Source organism: Sapajus apella, unplaced genomic scaffold (genome assembly GCF_009761245.1).
Source record: "Sapajus apella isolate SASKATOON/1434 unplaced genomic scaffold, GSC_monkey_1.0 scaffold40, whole genome shotgun sequence".
Lineage (NCBI taxonomy): Eukaryota > Metazoa > Chordata > Mammalia > Primates > Cebidae > Sapajus > Sapajus apella.
The window spans coordinates 21,661,213-21,686,908 of NW_022436980.1; the positions used below are offsets into that span (position 1 = coordinate 21,661,213).

Genomic DNA, 25,696 nt, shown 5'->3' on the forward strand with positions numbered 1-25,696 from the left:
AGACAAGAACACAGTGTATCTGGAGTAGTAAAGGTAAAAATTACTTTTTTCTTATTACAAATATGTGTTTGCACTAGGTCCCAAATAAAATGTATTTCTTCCTATGAGTCACAGTCAAAAAAGTTCTTTGGTTTTTTTTGTTGTTGTTGTTTTGTTTTTTTTGAGTCGGAGTTTCGCTCTTGTTACCCAGGCTGGAGTGCAATGGCGCAATCTCGGCTCACTGCAACCTCCGCCTCCTGGGTTCAGGCAATTCTCCTGCCTCAACCTCCTGAGTAGCTGGGACTACAGGCATGCGCCACCATGCCCAGCTAATTTTTTGTATTTTTAGTAGAGATGGGGTTTCACCATGTTGACCAGGATGGTCTCGATCTCTTGACCTCGTGATCCACCCGCCTCGGCCTCCCAAAGTGCTGGGATTACAGGCGTGAGCCACCGCGCCCGGCCTCAAAAAAGTTTTAAAACGCCATTCCAGTTTCAATGAACACATACCCCTGGAAAGAGTACAAGCCGCCATAGCACGCTTAAAATCATATACAAAAAAGTCTTATGTATTTGCAGTTTTCCAGAGAGTTGACTGATTGCAAAGGGATCTGTAGTCCCAAAGAGTTAAAAACCAGTAATAAAAAGGTGCAGTAATAAAATAGGAAAAAAAAAAATGAATCCTTAATGCTTCATAGAAAAAGTGCTGAACAGATTGTGCCTCTTTTGCACAATTAAACATGCCTAGAACAGACTTTTATTTCTTGTTATCTAGAGTATCTTGACCAGCAATCTGTCAAAGTCAAGGTGAGGAGGAAAAGAACACATATGAATAGAAAAGTTTTTACAAAGCCCAAGAGCCACAATACATAATCATTTACATTTTATGTAGACTGATCATTATTTGCATTCTATGTGGTTCAGTAGAAGTTAATACAAGGGAAAATTTCACTCAAAAAGTTTAGCCTAGAGGCAAGGAAGGAGAAGGCACAAACTAATCAGGGTGGAAAATAACATGGGAACAAGGGGGAAAAATAAAACCCTAAGAACAATTCAGTTTTTTGTAATCAAACACAAACAGACCTCTCTAGCCTCACCTGTGTGAAAAGAATACTGGTTTGATTGAATTCCTCAATGCCTTTTCTTAAAATATATGCAGAGCTCTGACTAAAAGCACAAAAAGAGACAGGATATTCAAGCTCTTCCTTAAATATGGGGCATCCACTTTATACTGCTAAGATTTGCATTAAAAAAAAATAAGTGTGGACAATGATTACAAGCACATTTGGAATATTTCGTATGCCACAGGGTTTTTCGGGGGTATATTTTTACCTCAGCAGAGAGGCAAAAGCTGGCTTTGATAAACAAGGCTGGATCTTATTTCTCCGTTTCATTTCCACAGGTGCCACCCTATGAGACAAAAATAGTGTCAGTCAGAAACCAGAACCGGGCACCCCGCCCAAAGGGAAGCAAATGCCCTGGGAACTCATTCATGGCACCTGAGAGGTTCCATGGCAGCAAACAAAAATCCTCCCTGCACTCTTTGAGGTTTGCCAGGACCTTCGCCAAGCCCCACACACACCTGAGCTTCATGGATATAGGGAAGGGAGGGTGGAAAGGCTGAGGTGATTAGCAACCCGGAAGTGATTCCAAGGGCAGTGATTCAAAGGACCTTCAGAGAAACAGGATCACGACACTGCAGAAGCCACAAACAGGCTCAGAAGCCAGACTCACCCCAAGGGCACGTGGCTATTTACCTCCTCCTGCCACATCTGCTGACTCACACCAGCATCGAACACCACACAAACACCTGACATGAGCAGGATCCACAGACCTTTGCATTGGGATCCGGGGGACTCCACAAATCACATGCTCGAGAGTCATTTCTAAGTGTCCTCTATTCTTGGCATAGGTTAGGCCCTTGTGTGCTCCTGAATGGAGTACTTGTCTCCACAATTTAAAAGGGTATTGTGAAACATGACAGAGCATAACAAGGAACATAAATGAAAGGGGTGGTGGATGGCAGGATCCAGACTTAGCCAGGAAAGAGGAAAACAGCTCAATACAGAAACTGGTTAATGATCATCAATTATGTGAAGAATTAGTATTAAAAAAAAAACAATCGATTTTCTTCTATCATCAGCAGGATTCAAAATGAAGGAAATATCCTGAACCCTTCACGGACAGACACAATTTTCCATTTTTGTGGGTACAAAATCCCCATGGTTAGAACTGCTAGGTTTCTGAACTATGAGGCTAGTAAACTCCTTATGCAGGAAAACACCTTTTGTGAATAGCACAATGGCAAGGACTCCCTGATTTATACATAAATATGGTGGACCAGCACATGAGACTATAAAAGCTCAATTATGGGATAAAATGAAGTATATTATTTGATTTCTCATTAAATATAGAAAACAAACTGTTTTAGGATATCATGAAGACAACCTTTGGGTGACATTTTAAAAGAAAAGCACAATTATCTGTCTTCATTTTTAAAGAAGCAAGTTCATTGCACAAACACCTGTCTGAGCTAACATCCCAAGGTACCTGCTGTGACTACAGTAATGTGTTAGCTTAGGAGTAACATGGTCACTTCCCCCTGGATGACAAAAGGCTGTGCTGATTTACATCCTTTTCTTCTTTATCATTTTCCCTGTGAACAACAATAGGGAGTGTAGGAAAGCAGCAATCTAGCAAGATTTTTGCTTTCTTTTCTATTTTTGTCTTCCACTACTAAGGGTAGGACAGAGAATGTGGCAAAGGTGTAGGGATAGATCCCTTTGATGTAGCCCTCATTTAGTATATAATCAGACTTCAAAATTCTCTAGCCCGATATTTGGGTCCAAAGCCTAAAACGTTGGGGCCAAAACTACCTTCCTGGCACTGGGTTTTTTCCAGTGGTCATTTGCCTAACGTCCTTCCATGAAAACCATTACAATTAGTTTTCAATCCAGCAGTAATGAAACCAAATGCAGAAGCATCAGCATTTTTTCATCAAGTAAGCCCAAGTTAGAAACATGATTTAAGACACAGTATGAAACACTGGGAAAAAATACTGAGTCTTTGTCAAAGACAGGAAGTTACGCAATTTATTTTAGCATACTTATGTACTACCAACCTGCTTGGGTGAAAGGTCATCAAAACTTTTTTCCTAGCTAAAGGACTGACAATGAAAAGGGTAAAAACCCTATTACAGAGGCGTTCTCTTCAGTAAAACTATCTGTGCCTCTTTTTTATGTGTGATATTTCAAGTCAAAGCTATTTCAAAAGATGCACATTATCATCATTCACCAAATATTTTTAAATAAAGGAAACCATTTGTAGTATCTATATTTTATTGATCATCTCCTATGCAAGCATTTTAGGTTCTAAAAATTAAGTACCACTGAGCCCAGTAATTACTCCATTAACTCAAGGAGATGATCTATTGCATAAATAAAAAATGTTTTATGTCCCAAAGACGGTTAACACCATATTCACTGGGAAGTCAAGAGAAAGTAGGTGTTGTCAAAACTTTACATTGTTAGAGATACAATCTATAAGATCCTGGAATGGTAAAACCCCAATTTACAATGGAAAGCAAGAAAATATTCCAAATGTTACAAGGGTAAAAGTTTTTTTAATAGGACCCCTCTACTATAATTTGTGGGTTTGCATGAAAGACAAGGTTGAGAGTTATTTTTAAATAACAAAATTAAACTTACCAATAGACGTTTGTTCCCCATAATATACAATGCAGTACGTAATAGAGGAAGACGGCACTCAGGAAAATGGCCACAAGATACCCTCTCATGGCTGGCTTACCTGAAACACAAGGAACGAGGTCCAAAGCAAAGGCCAGGTTGTTATACAAATGGATTTTCACAATAGTGCAAATATAAGCATTATTGGAAAAAATACAGAAAGGGAACTATGGGAAAAAATGAGGTAGGCCTGTAATTTTGGAAATACTAACATGCAAAAAGGTAATGCTTTTCCTGTCTCTCCTCTTATCTGCACAACATGATGTATATTTAGGCCAGTAAACAGTTCGGGGGTCTCAAAGGTAGGGGCTTCCCTACTACTTTCTTATGTTAGGTAAGAAAGAAAAGAATTCCTCCAGAACAAAATTTTACACATCTATTCCATATCCAAAACTTTTTTCACAAACATTAAAAACTTCTATTTTCTCTCTCAGTAGAAAGCGAATAGATGCCTTAAGCTGTGAATAAACATTTCTTCAGTGCTTGTAATGATGTTAAAATGTTATACATTTAATTTTTAAAAGTTCTTTTCCTGATTTTTAAAAACTGAGGAAAAAAGCTACTGAAAAAACATTTCCCACATCCACAATTTTTATAGACTTTTAGATCCACCTATTTGATTTTTCAACATCATAGTACAGATATACTCAACTAATTACTTGCTTGTTTTGTATTGACAATAATGTTCATTACACATTTGTGGACAAAAACCTTGACATAATCCTCTCTAAAACGAAAATGCAAAAAAAGAAAAAAGCCTTTCTAGAATGTATTTTAAAAACCTATAAAACCTGTTTGTTTAGTTTCTTCTTTTGCTTCAAAGGAAAAAAGAAAAAGTTTCCACTGTCTTATGTAATTACAGGTAAAAGACAAATTCAATATATGGTTCCATAACAGACCTGTTTCAATGCATGTGATTTGAAAAAGGTACACTACTTCCCTGCCTCCCTTATCAAGTTTCTAGTTCATCTACACAACTGTGTGTCCCACCCCTTTCACTCCTACCCACGCCTATTAACCTTAATCATGGCAATGCAGTATAGAACCTGGCAGTCTGGTTGAATAAATTTCCAAGTAATCCGGCATTGCCTTCCTTTTCATGGTAAATACACTCAAATGGAAATCTTAAAATGAACCACTCCCTTGCCTTCATAAGTAGAATATATTAAACATAACTTAAACTTTTTTTGATGATCTGGGGTTAGCTCAACAAATATCATTGTTCTAGCTTTGCCACACTTGAAGCCTTCTGCAGCTAATGGGTGTGTGGGGCTATTTGCTAAGCAGTCCTAAGCTGGCATGACTATTTGGCTAAGTTGCTTTTCACTCCTTTCTTGCTGTCAGCTGTTGCTTCTCACTGCTATTAATGCAGTCACCACCCCCAAGTGCCACTATTATAAATTAGTTAGAAATGAAAGCTGTGTCAGGAGAAAGCAAATAAATAAGCAAGTTAATGAGCAAACTTCAGTTTACACATACTTCTAATTAGGTATACGTAAGCCCTGTGAAGAGTCAACACTGGTTGGAAATCAGAAGACAAGATTCACAGCCTAACTCCACATCCCGTGTGGGAAGCCTCATCAGTCTACCTCTTCTGACCTGAGAGTCCTCACATGTTTACAAGTGAGAACACATCATCTGCCTCTTTGGGTCATTAGACTGTCCTGGAAGGTCGTTGAGCATGGGCCAAAGTAGTGATGAACGTCTTCTTAAATGCTCAAATTAAACATTTAGGGCTCCACTAAGAATAACATCATTTATGCAACGATCCAACAAAGATAAAACTTACCAGTACCGGCAATTTTTTTAATATATATTTATATGTAAGACAGTATATGAAGGTCTAGGGAAAGAAGTCAGTACTTATAATTCAAAATTCCTATATATTCTCCAAAACATACTCTTTGGGCAATTTATGTATTATTCTACAGAACATGGAGGCAGGGGTAAGCAAGACTTTTGTTACTGTTTTGTTGTTTTTCATTCACTACTATGTGGTCTAACTGAAAACAAAGAACTGTGAGAGAATGCTCTTTTTCAAACAATAAAATGAACCCACTCTTGAACATGGCTACTGCATATTACCACCTGAAAAACATTTAGGAAGTTTAGGCACACTGGTATTTCATGTACAATTCACAGCTTCAGTATTCAAGTTGCAAAGGAGACGGGCCAGCCAGGATATCCTTGTGATAAACATGATTCCTCTGCTTGCTCACAGGAAAATACTTCCACAAATAAACCAATTCTCTCATTATATTCTATAAATGGAAGGACCATTCTGCTTTGAGCAAAAGCATTCCAAGAAAACCCTGTTAGAATTTAAGAGGATATCTGCTTTTAAGAAGGCATGAGGCCCTTTAATATAGCTTTAATTATCAAGACAAGCAGTTTTCAAGATCTTGACATTAAACATGACCAATGCCAGCTTTGTGGCTGCAGATGCTCCTAAAATCAGGGTCCCTAAGACATCTTTACAAAAGTGTGGGTAGAGGATGACAAGGGAGAAAAGGACTCACTGCCAGGGGACAAATGTTCACATATTCTCCAACTAAGATATGTAGCCCAATGTACAAGCAACCTATATACGCCAGATTAAACTCAATCTTGGCAACAGTTTCGCTTTGCTTTAATGGTAAAAGTATATTTTATTTGTGTGGCTCATTAAAGCTCATAGAAAAACTTTTATATGTCCATACCCCCATTTAAGGCTCAAAATAAGCTTATTAGATGGGTGTGGAGGTATTGTCTTCTTGATGAATGAGGAAAACTGAAGATAAGGTTGAGTCATCTGAGGTCACACAGTTCCATCATTTCTTTCTCAGAGTTCTATTCCCGGTGTCATCCTGTCTCTCAAGATAAAAAGCACAAGGCAACTCTAAAAGAGATAACTCCAATCTGAAACTTCCTGATGGTGTTCCATTGATATCTGGAAGTCTGAAAGGGTAAATTCAGGTATTGGTGAAAGGAGGTGACTCTAGGGCAGGGTCAACAGCCTGTACCAGGCGGGGACTTGTTAACATGCACACTCCTGAGTCTCTACTTAATCTCAATCTCTGGGGCTCAGGAATAGGCATTTAAACAGCATCCACCAATTTGATTCTTATGCACAGTAAATTTTGAGAATCACTGCTCTAAGACACACAACAGAACCATGGAAGGATTTACTGAAATACAGAGACTGTAACAGATACAGATCCCATAACTAGATGCTTTGTGTTCTTTTTTTTTTATATCCTAAATGCTTAGCACGTGGTAAATGCTCAGTGAATAACAACTAATTAGAAGCATTAAGATGTACGCATGCTTAGCCTGTGCCAAGGCATGTGATCATTGCTTTTGTGTATTTTCTCATGATATCCTGACAACCACCTTGCAAAAGGAGTAGTAGACTCACAATTCCCATTTTACAGAGGAGGAAACCGACACTCTGGGAGAAACAATGACTTTGTTGAGCTGACAAGTGGCAGAACGAGGACTCAAATCTGTCTCTATCAGGCCACAGCTCATGTGTTATACTACCCACCCCTAGATGTGAGCTTTCACAAATGAGCCCGGGCCCCTCTTTTTGCTATCACACTAAACATTACTCTGTAAGCAATATTAACTCTAGTAACTGATGAAATGGAGATAAAGCTTATAGTACTTTCAATTCAAACTCAGCTGAAATAAAAGCCTGCTCCTCCCAACCATGCTGGCATTGTTTATAAAAACAAAACAAACTCTATGGAGAAACACTTGAAAAAATGTCAGGTTTTTTTTAGACTCTCCCAATGCTCTCTCAAACCAAAGGGAGCCTGTTTTTCCAAACAGCTAGAAAAAAAGCATGCTCAGCAATAATTCTGGAAATACTGTTCTACTTAACAAGATTAGGTTAGTGCAAAAGTAACCGCAGTTTTTGTCATTTAAGACCAAATTCACAGAAAAACTCTATGAGTTTCTCCGTCAATATCATGCAACACCAAGGAAGAAAGGCCCTTGGCATTCTCTATTCCCGATGCTGACTACACACAAACCTCACCTGCCTGGCTCCTCCGTTCCCAGTTCCATCTCAATCTAGAAGCAGGTGCTTTCTAATGCCCATCTGCAAGCCCAGCCACCACCACAGGCACTGGGACCGATCCTGGCTCACGGAGTCTGAGCAGCCCTTGACTAGCAGCTCAACAGTTTGGGGAGGTTCCCGTGGACCTGGTGGTGTCCCGGCCACCTCATCCACTGGACCTGGGTTCCTGCTGCTGGGTGCTTAAATTATATCATCATTGTCCAATGTCTGCATTCTTTTCTATCCTAGTCACCCCAGCAGCTCGGCAGCCAATTTTTGTTTTTAGTCGTTAGGATCCTAACCTTGTCCCCATCTGCTCTGGCGCGAGGCACCCTTCTGTTCAGTGGCAGACTTCCTAGTCTTTCTACTACTAGGGCTCTTCTCACGGCCAATGTGCTGTTGTTCAATAATAATACTCAATAACTTGTATCTTTGTGCAAATAAGAAAAGCACATCTCCCTTCTACGTCCACACAGCCTGTGGGCACCTAATGCCTAGTATCTCAGCAGCGTCTAGATTTCAGACACAACCTTCCCCTTAAGCAGGTGCCCTTGTTTACGGCTCACCTCCCGACCCTTACCAGGTGGCCCTGCTGACACCTGTGTCCATTCAGGCCCTGGACAGGCCCTCATCCATCCTGGTCTCTGCCGGTCCTCAGCTGACACTGACATACACTCCAGACTGTAAGGAACATGGCCAACAGATTTCACATCCTGCCTTCCTTCCTCTTTGTATTTACTACTCAGTTTGTGATTATTATCTGCAGTCATGAGCAAACCTGTAACAGAACCTCCAGCTCTAGCCATGCATTAATGTCTAGACTTTTTTTGGTTCCCCCTCATAGGTCCCCTAAGCCTAAGCCTCATAGACCCAGCCATCTCCATATAACCTAAGCCTTAATGGAGACATACAGGACTCCACAGCGATGAAAGGAAAGGTCTCAGTCCTCCTTAACTCATTTACTACCTCTCATTTAGGTCCTTATTACTGGTTAGATAATCCAAATGTGTGAAGGCAGCTTCATTCATATCCCAAGGATCTCCCACCTCTGGCAGCGATGATCGTGTAAATGATAACACTGTTTATTAACCACTTACTAAATGGCCAGCACATAGAGGGATGAAATCATGGGTATTTTCATCTCCATGCTAGACATGTCTAACACCCTGAGCAGTGGCCAGAGTTCAAACTGAGATCTGTCTGATTTCAAAGCCCACACTTTTAAATTGTGGCTTATAGAAAACTATAATTACCATATTTTTAACAGTATGAACTGTTAACAGTAATTTAACAATATCTTTTAAAAATAAAACAAGGGGATGATACTCATTAAATGTACGGATTTATCAAGCACACTTCTTTAGAAACATTATAATATGAAAAACTATTAATCCCATAATTAAAGAGAGAAATCTTAAGGAATCAGTAGTCTAGTTAATGGAATTTTCTGCTAGAAGGATGAAGTAATTCTCAATAGGGCATAATTAAAGAAATAAAAAATAGCACATATAGATTTTTCAAGCACACAATATTACACTGAAAAGGCTAAATTTAATCTGAAGTTATAAACTACTGCTATTTAATACAAATTAAGAAAAAACTCTGACATTGCTGAGTAAATTAATAGAAAATCTGATTTATGCCTCCCTCCAAAGAAACTGAGTTGTGTAACTTCAACAAATTAGATCAAATGTACACACTTTGACTGATTTCCAAGTACGTAACTGTTTTCTTTCTGCATTGCAGAAGGGGAACACTTATAATTAACTTTCCCTCTCCTCCCCCAATTCTTCTGCTAACACGATGATTCGAAGCTGGTTCCTACACGCATATACACACACCCTTCTCCTTCAGCTTGTCAACAAAGCCAGTGCTTTCACCAAGCATCATCCTTAGCACATGTAGACAGATCCTTTCACTTAATTAAAGATCAGTCCACTGCCAAAGCAGATGACCAGATCCTCTCCTGAAAGTGGGGTGTGCTCACTGCAAAGAATATAAAAAGGAGAGAAATGACTTCTCATCAGAATTTTCTTCTTTAATATCACAGCAGGACACATTAAAAATCATTCAGCTCATAGCAACTATATGGGATGCTAAAAATAAATGAACTGGAGTTCCTGTTTTCAAGATCTCTCTCTTCAGACTCAGGTCCATTGCAAATACACAAGTAAGATTTTAGGGAACTTCTTTTGTTCCTACTGTTTATTCACATTTTCTTTCCATGCCCATTTATTCTCTTAAAGTAAAAATTGTTTCTGTGTCTTCATATTAACATCCTGCTAATAAGATATCAGCTTCCAAGAACCATTAAATGTTGTTAACAATTGATGACTGTGGCTAATTTTCTTTTTTTTTATTTAGGAGGAGTCTCGCTCTGTTGCCCAGGCTTAAGTGCAGTGATGTGATCTCAGCTCAATGCAACCTCCACCACCTGAGTTCAAGCAATTCTCCTGCCTCAGCCTACCAAGTAGCTGGATTACAGGTACATGACACCATGCCCGGCTAATTTTTTGTATTTTAATAGAGACAGGGTTTTGCTATGTTGGCCAGGCTGGTCTCAAACTCTTGACCTCAAGTGATCTGTCTACCTCAGCCTCCCAAAGTGCTGGGATTACAGCATGAGCCACTGTGCCCAGCCTGTGGCTAATTTTCAAAATTGGCTTTTATTTTTTTTTTTTTTTTTTTTTTTTTTTTTTTTTTCATTTTTTTGAGACAGGATCTCACTATACTGTACAGGCTGGTCTGAAACTTCTGGGCTCAAGAAATCCTCCCGTCTCAGCCTCCTGAGTAGCTGGGGATAAAACTTTTATACGGTAAAATTTACCACTTTTAAATGTATAATTTGGTAAGTTAGGTAACAATTGGCCTGGCGCAGTGGCTCACACTGGTAATCCCAGCACTTTGGGAGGCCAAGGAGGGTGGATTACCTCAGGTCAGGAGTTCAAGACCAGCCTGGCCAACGTGGTGAAACATCATTTCTACTTAAAAAAAATACAAAAATTAGCCGGGCATGGTGGCACATGCCTGCAATCCCAGCTACTCGGACAGCTGAGGCAGGAGGACTGCCGGAGCCCAGGAGACGGAGGTTGCAGTGAGCCAAGATGGTGCTACTGCACTCCAGCCTGGCCAACAGGGCAAAACTCCGTCTCAAAAAAAACAAGTAACCACCACTGAAGTCATGATTCTAAACACTGTCATCGACTCCAAAAGTTCCTTTGTTCCTGTCTGTAGGCACTTCCTTCCTCCCACTTCCTGGCCCCTAGCAACTTGATCTGCTATCACTATAGTTTTGCTTTTCTAAAATTTCACATAAATGGAATCATATATATTTTATTGCTGACTTCTTTCAATTAACATAATACTTTTTTTAAAAAATGCTCAAGTTGTTGCTTGTACCAGGAGTTCATTCCTTTTCATTGCTAAATAGTAACGTATTATATGGTCACACCACAATTTATTTATCAGTTTATCAGGCAATACACATTTGATTTCTTTGCAATTTTTGGTTATTGTAAATAAAGCGGCATTAAACATTCAAGTACAACTTCTTGGGTGGATATATGTTTTCATGGGCAATGTAATAAATATGTTTAACTTTACATAAAAAGTTTATCTTGCATTCTGGTACCTATCTCAGTTATACTGCATGCTGGTGTCAATCTCAGTTTTTAAAAAGCCCTACCTATATCAATTCAAATTATTAATGCTATTGAATAACATGAATCACTGACCGGGGTGGAAGAATCTCTTGATCTATTAATATCAAGCATTTCATAATGTGTATGTACTGGACTTTAGGATATGGAGGACACAACTCACGGCCTGGTGAAGGAGCTGTTACACTGTTTCAAAATTATTTCCATTATCTGGTATGAGAAGTAAAGCAAACTATTTTACACCTCTGCTATTCAAATGTGGTGCCTGGACCAGCAGGACTGGCATCACCTGGGAAGTTGGTAGAACTGCAGAATCTCAGCTCCAGCCTTTGATCCACTAACTCAAGAGGATTTTGGCAAACCCCCATGTGATCTGCGTGTTTCAGAGGCACTGCTGGAGAAGGTCAGAGAAAAAAGGAATTGTATCCAACCAAGAAGATCAGTGCTTCACGGAAAACAGCTTCTGAGGGGAACTGGAAGCTCACTCTAAGTTTTATGCTACATCTTTTAAGTCTTTACAGTGTGACCTTTTAACGTTTTCAATCAACAGAAGCTTCTCTGAAGAAACTAGTCAGATTCCCTTTGAAAATAAGTAGCTTTGAGAAAAATTTCCCTCACCATTCTAGGGAATGTTTGTGGTTTTTGTTTTGTTTTGTTTTGTTTTTGTAAATTTCCCAGACACTGTCCTTCCTCTATTAGTTTCAGTCTTACCCTTCCATCTATTATTAGTGTCAGTATGATATTACTGGTATTTTTGAGAGAAAATACATAGGATTCCTCCATTCACATTACACCTATAGGACACACACCTCATTCTGCATATCCTTCTGATTCACCTAAGTGCCAAATGAATCACTGCCTACACATTTACAGTATTTCCAGTTACTGCAATTCACAACTTGAACCCAAGAATTACAGATCTTACAGCTGAGAAGACCACAAGATTTGGGGGCACTTAGACATAGTCAGGACTTGCAATATTACAGAAGAGCCAGCCAGAATCTCGAAAAGTTTGAAAAAAAACTGTCGAAGGCTATCTTGCTAATAAGGAGCAAAGCTGGTAATAAAGGAGAACATTTTACAGGGGTTCCCCTCCAGCACAATTCCTGTCTCATTACGGGTGCACAATATTTATTTATTTGATGAGTAAATAAATCAATAAAGGAATAAATAAATTTTTTTTTTTTTCATTTCTTTTTTAAGACAGGGTTTCACCATGTTGGTCAGGCTGGTCTTGAACTCCCGACCTCAGGTGATCTGCCTGCCTTGGCCTCCAAAGTGCTTGGATTACAGGCGTGAGACACCACACGCGGCCAGGAATAAATAATTATCTCCGAACCCACTTGTCTGTTTTTGTTCCAATCCTCTCTGATCTCTGCAGTTTTCAGTTTCAGAATGTGCCCTTGGGTAGCACTGCTCACGCCTCCCTCCTCTACTTCTCTGCCTGTGTTTCTAGATTTCGTCCTTCTTCTCTGCCCACCTAAATACAGGTGTTCTCAAGCTGTTATCTTCATCCTGTTTCCTAAACCCATGTTCTCATTACTTGTCACCTTAGCCACTGGTAATGATCTCTAATCTTTCCTCCCGTTAAACCAGCCCACATGCTGTACCTGGCATAGAATCCTCAAGGTGTAGCTCTCACCTTGTCACTTTGCCTGGTATTTTAGACTTCCATGACTTGGTCTTAGTAATTCATTGGCAATTTATTTATTTTTTTTTTTTTTGAGACGGAGTTTCACTCTTGTTACCCAGGCTGGAGTGCAATGGCGCGATCTTGGCTCACCGCAACCTCCGCCTCCTGGGTTCAGGCAATTCTCCTGCCTCAACCTCCTGAGTAGCTGGGATTACAGGCACGCGCCACCATGCCCAGCTAATATTTTTGTATTTTTAGTAGAGACGGGGTTTCACCGTGTTGACCAGGATGGTCTCGATCTCTTGACCTCGTGATCCACCCACCTCGGCCTCCCAAAGTGCTGGGATTACAGGCTTGAGCCACCGTGCCCGGCAGCAATTTATTCTTTATAGGTAGTAGCATAATTGAGTGTTAAGATCGTTCGCTTGGTAATCAGACCCTCTGAGTTTGAGTCTCTAAAGCTCTTCCTCTGATGAGCTGTAGCACCCTGGGAATTTGCTTAATCTTCTTATAATTCAAGTTCCTTGGCTGTAAAATAAGAATAATAATACTGCCTAATACAGCTATTACAAGTAGCAAATATAATATACTTAGGTAAGTATCTGGCACCTGGTAAAGACTCTCCTAATCTTGTTTTAATTCTTCTTTTAAAATTAGTGAAGTATGGCCAAGAACGGTGACTCACACCTGTAATCCCAGCACTTTGAGAGGCCGAGGCAGGTGATCACTTGAGGTCAGGAGTTCGAGAACAGCCTGGCCAACAGGGTGGAACCCTGTTTCTACCAAAAATACAAAAATTAGCCTAGTGTGGTGGTGGGCGTCTGTAGTCCCAGCTACTTGGGAGGCTGAGGCAGGAGAGTAGCTTGAACGTGGGAGGCGGAGGTTGAAGTGAGCTAAGATCACACCGTTATGCTCCAGCCTGTGCAAAGAAGCAAGACTCCATCTCAAAAAAGAAAAAAAAATGTGAAGTATTAGCTTCCCATACACCAAGCCCTCACTAACCATTAGCTTTCTAATGTCCTGGTAGAGATCCTAGGAACTCAGGACTTTCTGCTAATAATAACCTCAAAAAATTAAGTTTTCATTTGTGTGCCATTATTGCTACACAATCATTTTACTATCTTAAAGTATCTGTGACAGGAAGCTTGATTCATCTACTTTTGAATATAAAGTGAATGGCATTTAAAATAATAGTAATTCATTGGCAAAACTCATCTTAGAATTAGACCCTATTTCTGGCTATAGAAACCGTATCACTTTTATGCCTTTCATAATAAAACTGTTCTGAAATTTAAAAACTCAGATTTGTAAACAGCATTTCAAATTTGTTTTGAAGCAAAACAAAATCAAGAACTCTACAAATAATCTGAGTTGGCAAATACGTTTCCTCTTACATTCTCATTTGGATCCATTATAATGTTGAGAAGGATTCGGATACTGTGCCCTAGGTGTAGAAGCAAATACTATGATGACTCAAGAAATATCTAACAAGGTAAGGATAAAGACTGGAATTTTTGTTGCCCTATCCCAGAGAATGCAAACAGAAGAATAAACATTGTGCAACAGGTGGCAGTAAAAAGTTAAAACTGACTACACACTTACGTGCTAGAACTGTTCTAAATGCTTTAGACATAGACTTATTTTAATCTTCTAAACCACCCTTTAAGAAAGGCTTTATCATCATTCCTATCTTACAGATAAAGCACATAGAAGTTGTAAGTTCCCCCGGGATACCCAAGTAGTAAGTGACAGAGGTGGGATTTGAACCCAGGCACATACTAGAATCCAGGAGCATCATAAGGACTCTCAAAATACTTCCACCTTTTTGATGCCAGAAACTGTAAAGATTGACAGGAAAAACAGCTTTACAAATAAATCACCAAGATGATTACAGTCCAGATTCTATTAAATTGAGATGTTGCTGGCGATAAAACCTGAGGACCCAGCCCTACCTTCTGCCTTGATTCGAGTCCTCAAGAGTCTGCAAGTCTAGTGGCTCAGGGCTATGCTGGGGAAAGGCTTTGAAACCCTCATAAGCAATCTCAGTGGGAACAAGCAAGAGCTGAAGAGATTCCCTAGCACTAAATCACAAGACCATTCTGAGTGTCCATATTGGCCAGCACTACTAAAACACAATGTTCTCAGTCAATAAGTGTCTTTCCCAAAAAGATCTCCAAACAAATTTTCTAGCAGAATAATCATTCTCTGATGAACCTTAATAAAACATTGAGTGCCGGCATAGATTCATGGGTAAAACATGTAGCTCATTCCTGGCAGACACTTGAGCCCTAGATCTTTTTTCAGAATAAAGTTATATATTGATGTCTGAAATTAGTGCATGGGGTTCCGAAATAGTTAAAAAAAATAATAAGCCTAAAAGATTACAAGATACTTTAATGAAACTATCATTAATTGTTACACTTAAAGACAGACCTGAAACTAATTCTATTGAGAAAACAAGGCCCAAAGAGGAAAAGCCTCTTGCCCAAGGTTATAAAGCTGGTTAACAGCAGAATTTCTACAATATTTGAAATGCATGTAATGTTCTAATTTTAATTTAAGAGTTTTCTTATTCCTCACTTACGTACTGGCTAAGAAGAGTCCCAAAGAAGGCCCATTCAATTGAGACTAAAAATAATATTTAAGACACCCGTAGGTCGACACTGAGATATGCCGAAGGGTCATGCGTTTTATTAGCACTTTTATAGGCCTCTGGCCTGCAAAACTAGTAAGAGAGAAAACAGCAGGCACCCCCATTCATAGAAGAGGGGATTTTAACATCACCCACAGATAGAAACATTGTATCAGAACACTACCAGTGTTCACCGCTGACATTTAAGGATATCAACACAATGGTGGTATTGCCTTTGCTTACCTGTACTTTTAGGAAACTGTTTCCGAAAGACTCTGTCCGCAGAAGTGGAGAACGTGCTAAAGAGGAACCAGGCTGCCAAAGACTGAGGACGTTGCCTGCTGAATTACTGGGGCCTCTCTGTTAGAAATTATCTAAGACCCAGGGTGGGGCCGCTTCCTCACTTGCAAATGCTGAAATAAAACACAAAGACAGTATGTTTGTAAGAATGGCTCAACTGACCCAGAAAAATGTAAAAAGTCATTTTTTAAAATTTCATGAAAACACTATTTTAGTAAGCTCACTTCTGATCTCCTAAAACATGCTTTACAGGATGATGAAATTACCAAACACAACAACAAAACAAAAAATCCAACAGTCCGTGTTACATTACCACCTGCCTTTCAGAACTGGCTTTCCAAAGGACCCAGCTCAGTCTCCTTAAAAATAATAACATATCCAGCTCAATTAATCCCAAGTAACCTGGTAATGAAAGAACCATCTGTCTTATTTTCCAGCTTCTCTCCACACATCCACACAGCTTTATTTTGAAATGCAAAGGTAAGGTGAGAGAAGGAGCTATTTTTCTGAAAATCATTCGAAGAGGAAGGGAGAGAGGGACAGATGAGAAAGGAGGAGGTCAAGAAGAATAAAAATATCTAGAAGAAAGTGAGGGAAAAAGAAGTGTGGGTAAATTATTAGAACAACCAGTTTAAAAATGTGCCGTGGGCTACTTTCTAAAAAAAAAGAAAATTGAAAAAAAAATCTCAAACCTCTCTTTCTACAGCTTTTCTTACACAACACACACACACACACACACACACACGCACAAATGCGTGCTCTTGAAGTTAAAACAATTATGCTAAATTTACTCTGCCTGTGTGCTATAAAAGAACAGCATGGTTTATTAAGTTTTTTAAGCCCATTATTATGTTATTAGTGTTCTGGTATTTTGTATATTTAAGTTAAAGGCATTTGAAAAATAGCAGGTACACGAATACCTCATTAACCCTTGTGCTATTTCTTAAAAGCCGAAAATAAAATTCCCAGATGGAAGATGCTCTCCCTATACTAGAAAAAAAGGCAACATCTTTATCTTCAAAGACAAGATGTTAGGACAGACCTTGTTAAAATAACTCTTTTAAAGCCTCCGGATACAATTTAGTTGCATTTTCACAGTTTATTATGCTATGTTCAATCCAGTATGTAAGTTCAGACACACCTAAGAGATAGCGGATGTTCAGTTCCAGACCACTGCAATAAAGCCACCACCACAATAAAGCAAGTCACAGATTTTTCGGTTTCCCAATGCATACAAAAGTTATGTTTATACGACACTGCCTATTAAGTGTGCAACAGCATTATGCCTAAAAGACAATGTGCATACCTTAATTTTAAAATATTTTACTGCTAAAAATGCTAATGATCAATCATATGAGCCTTTACTGAGCTGTAATCTTTTGGCTAGTGGACGATCTTGCCTCAGTGCTTATGGCTGCTAACTTATCAGGTTGGTGGTTGCTAAAGGCTGCGGTGGCTGTGACAATGTCTTAAAATAAAACAATGATGTTTGCTGCATCAACTGACACTGCCCTTCATGAAAGATTTCTCTATACCAGGCAATGCTCTTTGATAGCATTTTACTCATGGTAGAACTTCCTCAAAATTACAGTCAATCCTCCCAAACCCTGCCACTGTTTTATCAACTAAGTTTATCTAATATTCCTAACCCTTTGTTGTCATTTCAACAATGTTCACAGCATTCTCACTAGGAGTCAATTCAATCTCAAGGAATCACTTTCTTTGCTCCTGCATAAGAAGCAATTCCCATTCATTAAAGTTTTATTATGAGGTTGTAACAATTCAGTCACTTCTTCAGGCTCCACTGCTAATTCTAGATCTCTTGCTATTTCTACCACATCCACAGTTTCCTCCTCCACGACAGTGTGGAACCCTTCAAAGTCATCCGTGAGAGTTGTAATAGACTTCTTCCAAACTTCTGTTAAAGTGGGTATTTTGACCTCCCATGAATCACAAATGTTCTTAATAGCATATACAATTCTTTCCAGAAGGTTTTGAATTTACTTTACCCACATCCATCAGAGGAGTCACAATCTATGGCACCTATAGCTTTACAAACTATATTTCTTAAATAATAAGACTTGCATGGTGAAATTATTCTTTGATTCACAGACTGCAGAATAGATGTTGTTTTAGCAGGCACGAAAACAGTAAACTCCTCATGCAACACCATCAGAGCTCTTGGGTAACTAGGCGCACTGCAGAACAATAATATTTTGAAAACAATCTATTTTTCTAAGCAGGTCTCAATAATGGGCTTAAAGTATTCAGTAAACCATGCTGTTCTTTTATAGTACATAGGCAGAGTAGATTTAGGATAATTACTTTTTAATAGATGGGATCTCCCTATGTTGCCCAGGCTGGTCTTGAACTCCTGTGGTGCTCAAGTGATCCTCCTGCCTTGGCCTCCCAAAATGCTCGGATGACAGCCATGAGCCACTGCATTTGGCTAATGTAGCATAATTTTTAAGGGTTGTAAAATTTTCAGCATGGTAAATGAGCACTGGCTTCAACTTAAAAGTCACCAGCTGCATTAGCCCCTAACAGGAGGGTCAGCCAGCCCTTTGAAGCTTTGAAGCCAGGCACTGACTTCTCTTCTCTAGCTATAAAAGTCCTAGAAGACGTCTTCTTCCACTGGAAGACTGTTTTGTCTACAATGAAAATGTATTGTTTAGTGTAGCCACCTTCAACAATTATCTTTGCTAGATTTGCATAACCTGCTGTAGTCTCTTCTTCAACACTTGCTGTTTCACCTTGTATTTTTGTGTTACAGAGACAGTTTCTTTCCTTAAACCTCATGACTTCCAACTTTTCTTCTGTATCTTCCCTTAGTCTTCATGGAAAAGAGTCAGAGCCTTGTTTGGGATTAGGCTTTGGCTTAAGAAAATTTTGTGGCTTGTCTGATCTTCTATTTAGACCACTAATACTCTCTCTGTATCAGCAATAAGGCTTTCACTTTCTTATCAGTTGTGCATTCACAAGAGTAGCACTTGTAATTTCCTTCAATAACTTTTCCTATCTATTCACAACTTGGTTAACTATCTCAAGAGGCATAGTTTCTGGTCTGTATTGGCTTTCAACATGCTTTCCTTACTAAGCTTAATCATTTCTAGCTTTGGATTTAAAGTAAGAGATGTACAAGTCGTCCTTTCACTTGAACACTTAGAGGCTATCAGAGGATTATCAATTGGCCTAATTTCAATATTGTTGTGTCTCAGGGAATACAGAAGCCCAAGGGGAGAAAGACAGACAAGAAAAAAGAACATATAAACATGTATGATTAAGTTGGCTGTCTTCCAGGGGTGTAGTTTGTGGCGTCCCAAAATCATTACAATAATGACACCAAAGATCAGTGATCACAGATCACCATAACAGATATAATAATGAAAAAATCTGAAATATTAAGATTACCAAGATGTAACACGATGGCAAGAAGTGAGCACGTATTGTTGGAAAAAGGATACCAATAGGCTTGTTGGACAAAGGGTGTCCACAAACCTTCAATCTGTGAAAGCACAATATTTATGAAATGCTATAAAATGAGTCATGCCTGTTACTAGCTCTGCTTCTTTGCATCTTCTTTATGAGGGCACCCATGGCACATAAAACTTGCAAAATAAATTTGCATGCTTTTCTCCTGTTAGTCTCTCTTATGCCAATTTAATTCTTGGACCCAGTAGAGACCTTAAGAGGATGGCGGTGGAGTTTTCCAGCAACTATGCTCTCTGTGTTAGTAGAATATATTTGTTATTTTTTAAAATTCTTAGAAAACAAATACCTTAAAATCGTGACTATTTTATTTCAGAGGCCATTTATGAATTCTAATGTCCTTCAACAGGAAATAATTATGCTTGGTTATTACGAAAATCATATAGTAACATAAAAAACAGATTTTGCCAAAGAAAGTTTTTAAAAGTTGACTACATGAAGATTAATTTCTATGTGTTGGACGTATGCGTATGTAACACTTTACAGTAAATCCTCACCTATTCTTCATTTCTTCGAAACTATGACCTTAAGCAAAGCAAAGTATACCAAAACCAATTTTTCCATCAACAATAAAACGACATTGAATAAAAATGTTTTAAGGTTGTAGCTTCCAAAAACTTATTAATGACACTAAATACATTTCTCTTTTGAAGAGTTAAATAACGAACCCATTTAGAAATCAGAAAAGCAAAGGAATACTGTTTATTGCCTACTATTAGAGAATCCTTCACCACGTGACAGAACTTTGAAGGTAAAGAAATTATGGATCATGAGCCGGGCGCGGTGGCTCACGCCTGTAATCCCAGCACTTTGGGAGGCCGAGGCGGGTGGATCACGAGGTCAAGAGATCAAAGATCATCCTGGTCAACATGGCGAAACCCCGTCTCTACTAAAAATACAGAAAATTAGCTGGACATGGTGGCGCGTGCCTGTAATCCCAGCTACTCAGGAGGCTGAGGCAGGAGAATTGCCTGAACCCAGGAGGCCGAGGTTGCGGTGAGCCGAGATCGTGCCATTGCACTCCAGCGTGGGTAACAAGAGCGAAACTCCGTCTCAATTAAAAAAAAAAAAAAAAGAAAGAAATTATGGATCATGGTGTATCTGTGCCTCAGGGTTATTCCCTCCTTAAATGTATAGAAAGTACAGTTCCTGGGTTTCTTTTCTTTTTGTCTTTTTAGCTTTTTTTTTATTGCATTTTATGTTTTGGGGTACATGTGAAGAACGTGGCATAGGTACACACATGGCAGTGTGATTTGCTGCCTTCCTCCCCAACACCTACATCTGGCATTTCTCCCCATGTTATCCCTACCCAACTCCCCACCTCCTGTTGTCCCTCCACTAGTTCCCCACTACAGATCCCGGTGTGTGATGTTCCCCTCCCTGTGTCCATGTGTTCTCATTGTTCAACACCCGCCTATGAGTGAGAACATGTGGTGTTTGATTTTCTGTTCTTCTGTCAGTTTGCTAAGAATGATGGTTTCCAGATTCATCCATGTCCCTAGAAAGGACACGAACTCATCATTTTTTATGGCTGCATAGTATTCCATGGATATATGTGCCACATTTTCCCTGTCCAGTCTAACATCGATGGGCATTCGGGTTGGTTCCAAGTCTTTGCTATTGTAAACAGCACTGCAATGAACATTCGTGTGCATGTGTCTTAATAATAGAACAATTTAAAATCCTTTGGATATATACCCAGTAATGGGGTTGCTGGGTCAAATGGAATTTCTATTTCTAGGTTCTTGAAGAATCACCACACTGTCTTCCACAATGGTTGAACAGTTCCTGAGTTTCTATCATCTTCTATCCACTATTACTTATTACTAACTAGGGTAAAGACTCTATCACAATTTTAAAGTTAGAAGGGTCCTTTAAGATTATTTAGTCTGGGCTGGGTGCAGTGGCTCACGCCTGTAATCCCAGCACTTTGGGAGGCAAAGGCAGGAGGATCGCCTGAGGTCAGGAGTTGGAGACCAGCCTGACCAACATGGCAAAACCCCGTCTCTACTAAAAATACAAAACTTAGCCAGGTGTAGTGATGGGCACCTGTAATCCCAACAACTTGGGAGGCTGAGGCATACAGAATTATTTGAGTTTTGGAGGCAGAGGTTCCAGTCAGCCAAGATTGTGTCACTGCACTTCAGACTGGGTGACAGAACAGGACTCTGTCTCAAAAAAAAAAATAAAAGATTATTATTTAGTCTGAATAAAATGGTACAGAAACCTCAAGCACTGTCATACCCGGAACAGCGGGGGCGGGGGTGGGGCGAGAAGGATTTAGTTACACCTGGGGAAGCTTAAATCAAAGAAAGAAACAAGATAGCCTAGTCACAGGTTTGAAGGTCCTTAATGAAGAAGAGGATTTTGCCTGGTTCTGATGGCCACTAAACAGTTATGCCAAGGCCAATGAATGCAGAATTCAAGGAGTTAGGTTTGAGCTCAATACTAGGAAGACCTTGCTAATATTTGGAATGCCTAATATAGGTTGCATTCTTGGAAAGTGGGTCACTCATTACTAGTACGTTCTAAAGTCCATTTTGCAGGGGTGTGCAGAGCAGTGCTTAACAAACTTTAATAGCCATTGGCACCACCTGAGCATCCTGTTAAGTTGCTGATTCTGATTCAGCCGGTCTAGGGCAGGACCTGGTTATCTGCATTTCCAGCAAGCTCCCAAATGATGTCAAAAAATATATATACCAGTGCTGCCAGTCTGTAGCCCCTGCTTTGAGTAGCAAGAATGTAGGGTGAAGAGGAACATTAGAATGTTACTTAAACCAGGTTACCAAAAGTATGGTCATTGTACAGTCTTCTAACTACATGATTTCAAAAGTCTTCTCCAGCCCTGATTTTTAGGCAGATAATTAATAAATAGATTAAGTGGTTATTAGCAGAGTTTTATGAGTCCACACATTCGAATTTCCAAAAATGTGTTGCATCCTATACCCCAAGGTCATACAACCCCCAATTGTAATTCTGTACAATTCTAAAGAAGAGATGCTTCACTTCCATAGAAGAATGGTGATCTTATTCTGAGCTTGGAAAGTACTTAAAACTAAGTAAATGTGCTCTGATGAATGAATAAATGAATGAATGAATTTGTGATTTCAGTATACTACCAGTACTTCAGTGTACTATTCAGTAGGATGCAAGAAAACTTGGCTCTAAAGTAATTTGTCCAGGGATTTCTATTAAAAAAAAAATCATGTGTCTCTGGGGGGGCACAGAAAGTCCCCTAAGGCCACAATTTGCAGTTTTCTTTTTCATTGTAGGGCTTTACATTATATTCCTAGCCCTAGAATTTCACCTCCCGACCCCATACAGATTCCCTAAACGCTTTGAAATTCCTTGTTTATTGCTTGGTCATATTTTGCCCTCCTCCTCAACTAATCTAATACATTTGAGCTTTCAATCAGTTCAAAACTCTCTTATGTCTTTCTTGGAGAAGCATGCTGATATCAGAATACACAGCTCTTCCTTACACTTGAAAGCATTCTTAGGTTTCTCTCCCAGAGTCAATAAAACTGCCACAAAGGAGGCACCAGTTTCCTGTCTTTCCTGATTCTGAAAGGCCTCCTTCCAAAGAATTTACTGTTTAGTTTGCTTAAAAGTTAAGCAAAGAATTTAAACAGTTAAGAATTTACTGTTTAGTTTGCTTAAAAGTTAAAAATATCACCTGATATTGGAAAGTTCTGTTTTCAAGCTACTTATTATGCCAATTTATTCTGAATAAGCCTGGATTATTCTGGCCCTTAGGAAGTATCATCTCCAATCTGATTTTTTTCTCCTTTTCTGCTATTTTTAAAAGAAAGGAATTAGCTTATCAGATGAGCATATACCAAACCTTAAAATTGCCGTGATGAAACTGTCCTGCTTTCCACAGCAAATGAAAATGTGACAATATACCATTATCAATCAGATGACTTCCTAGACTCAAGTTACAAATATAAGGTGAATCTTAATTTGGGACATCTTAAAATTTATTATTACAAATAAACCAATACATACGGTAGATTTTTTTTTAATGAAATCAAACAATCCTAGATTTACTTCCTAAAGCCAGTGGGTTGATCCTTAAGGCAAAGTGAATTTCAAAATCATTTCTCGCTAAAGTTACCTCTGAGTGTTTCCACCTTCTAAGGTAACCCTGTTGATTTATTCAATAAAAAATTTTCACTGCCTACTCTGTGCCCGACACTGTTTTAGGCTTTGGAGACACAGCAGTGAAGAAGAACTTTCATCAAGAAAGGCAGAAATTAACAAGTAGTTCACAAGTAATCACCAAGTTACAACTGTAGGGTGACTAGGGACTGATCTAGACAGGGAAGGACAGGAAGTGTCTCTGCAAGATGAAAAGGAGTTAACCAGATAAAACAACTGAGAAAGAGCGAAGATTCCAGGCAGAGGAAGCAGCATTTGCTAAGATTCTGAGGCGACAATAAAAATGGTACACTCAAAGAACTGAGGCTGCAGATAGCAGGGGCAGTGATGGAAAGAATAATGGTGCAGCCCACGCGCGGTGGCGCATGCCTGTAATCCCAGCACTTTGTGAGGCCGGGGCAGGCGGATCACCTGAGGTCAGGAGTTCAAGACCAGCACTGGTCAACGTGGCGAAACCTTGTCTCTACTGAAAATATAAAAAATTAACCAGGCGTGGTGGCAGGTGCCTATAATCCCAGCTACACAGGAGGCTGAGGCATGAGAATCACTTGAACCCAGAGGCAGAGGTTGCAGTGAGCCAAGATCGCACCACTGCACTCCAGCCTGGGCAACAGAGTGAGACTCCATCTCTAAATAAATAAATAAGAAAATATAGCTAATCTTTTTGGCACACTTACAACATTCCAGGTTTCACAGGCACAAACTCACATAATCCCCACGATAGCACTGAGATGGAGATGTGCACAACTCTTCTGAGTCTATAGAAAAGTAAACTGAGACCTAGAGAAGTGAAGTGACTTGCCCAAGGTCTTCAGCTAAAAGGTATCAAGGCTGATTTGGCCTTACGCAGTTTTCTCCCAGGGTCCTCATTCCCAACCCGTCAGCTACGACAGCTTCCCAAGAGTGAGGTCAACTTGAAGCCTGCCTCATGTTCAAAATTCATTCTGTTAATTTTCATTTTTCACAGAATGACATCATGAAACATTAAGTCTACTAAACAATAGCTTCAGTCTCATTTCCAGAATCGTGATAAATGTACGGCTCCTAGTTGTGATTTATTTCATTAGGAAATAGTATGCATATTTATTACAAAAACATTAATAGAGGTTCAAATGTCAATTTAATAAATGTCCATGAGCTCATTAACAAAAATAACCGTCTCTTCTCAGAGATATTTTTAAACTAGATTTATGTTTCCTTCCCTACCCCCATTCCTCTCCTCCCGGTATCATGAATCTGATACACCGTCCCCTTTTTATATTTACACACATTAAAAACACACATACCCCCACATACATATTCATAAACATGACGGGGTATATGATATTAAGTGGTTGACATCTGAATAGCAAATACATAATATTCTGACAGTTGTGTTTATCACTCTATACTTTTAATTTTTAGGTCTATCCATATGGCGTCTAAAGATCTGGTTCATTCTTTTTAAATGCTGTATTTTATCAACCAAATATATCACAAATGTATGCATTGCTTGGAGGAGGCATTTAGGTTGTTTTCAGAGACTTGCTTATCTAAATGTCATTTTGGAGCCAAATCACTTTTTGCCAATCTGGTAAAAACAGTTTACCAAGTTAGCGAATCCTACAAATTACTAGAAATACTTTGGAATTGTCATTTCATTTTTAAATAGAATTTTTTTTCTAAAACATAAACCTTTGGTAGTTCAAGTCATCATACCTATATATTTAAAACACTATGAATCTCTGAAAAGAGAAACAAAACAGAAAATAATTTCTAGGTGATGTGAATCTACAATAACGCTGTTGAAAACAAAACATACTGAAGAGAAAATAGATGCAGAAAATAGTCTTCTTACAACCACTTTCTCTTCCTGATAACCACACTGACAGGGCTGAAAAAATCAGCACATTGAAGACAGTAGATAAACAAACAAAGGTTTCTCTGGAATGCTTTGTTCTATGTTCTGGTCAGAAGATAATCCAAGGCACAACCTTACAGAAAGGTTACCACACTGTTTTTAGAACCAAAGGACTGTGAAGCGCCTACTATGTACCAGAGACAATATTTGATAAA

At 39.1% G+C, this 25,696-nt stretch overlaps 1 protein-coding gene and 1 long non-coding RNA gene across 8 annotated transcripts in view; one reads left to right on the forward strand and one right to left on the reverse strand.

The window, feature by feature from the left end:
• ST3GAL6 (ST3 beta-galactoside alpha-2,3-sialyltransferase 6) overlaps positions 1-25,696 on the reverse strand; it is a 62,857-nt gene that overhangs the window by 22,934 nt on the left and 14,227 nt on the right. For 3 of the 7 annotated variants that reach the window (XM_032299295.1, XM_032299293.1, XM_032299294.1), the window contains 3 exons: positions 15,935-16,104; positions 3,687-3,786; positions 1,312-1,389 (listed from right to left, as the gene is read on the reverse strand). In XM_032299295.1, the coding sequence (XP_032155186.1) occupies positions 1,312-1,389; positions 3,687-3,775 (167 nt within the window). In that variant the 5' untranslated portion in view covers positions 3,776-3,786; positions 15,935-16,104. Of the gene's footprint in view, positions 1-1,076; positions 1,147-1,311; positions 1,390-3,686; positions 3,787-8,347; positions 9,573-13,068; positions 13,135-15,934; positions 16,105-25,696 lie in introns of those variants that run through there. The other 4 variants (XM_032299292.1, XM_032299291.1, XM_032299297.1 and 1 more) reach the window with 3 other exon arrangements.
• On the forward strand, positions 3,425-20,276 carry LOC116565560. Its single transcript, XR_004275499.1, has 3 exons — positions 3,425-3,504; positions 10,297-10,301; positions 20,255-20,276. It is a non-coding gene; the product is annotated as an uncharacterized LOC116565560 (long non-coding RNA).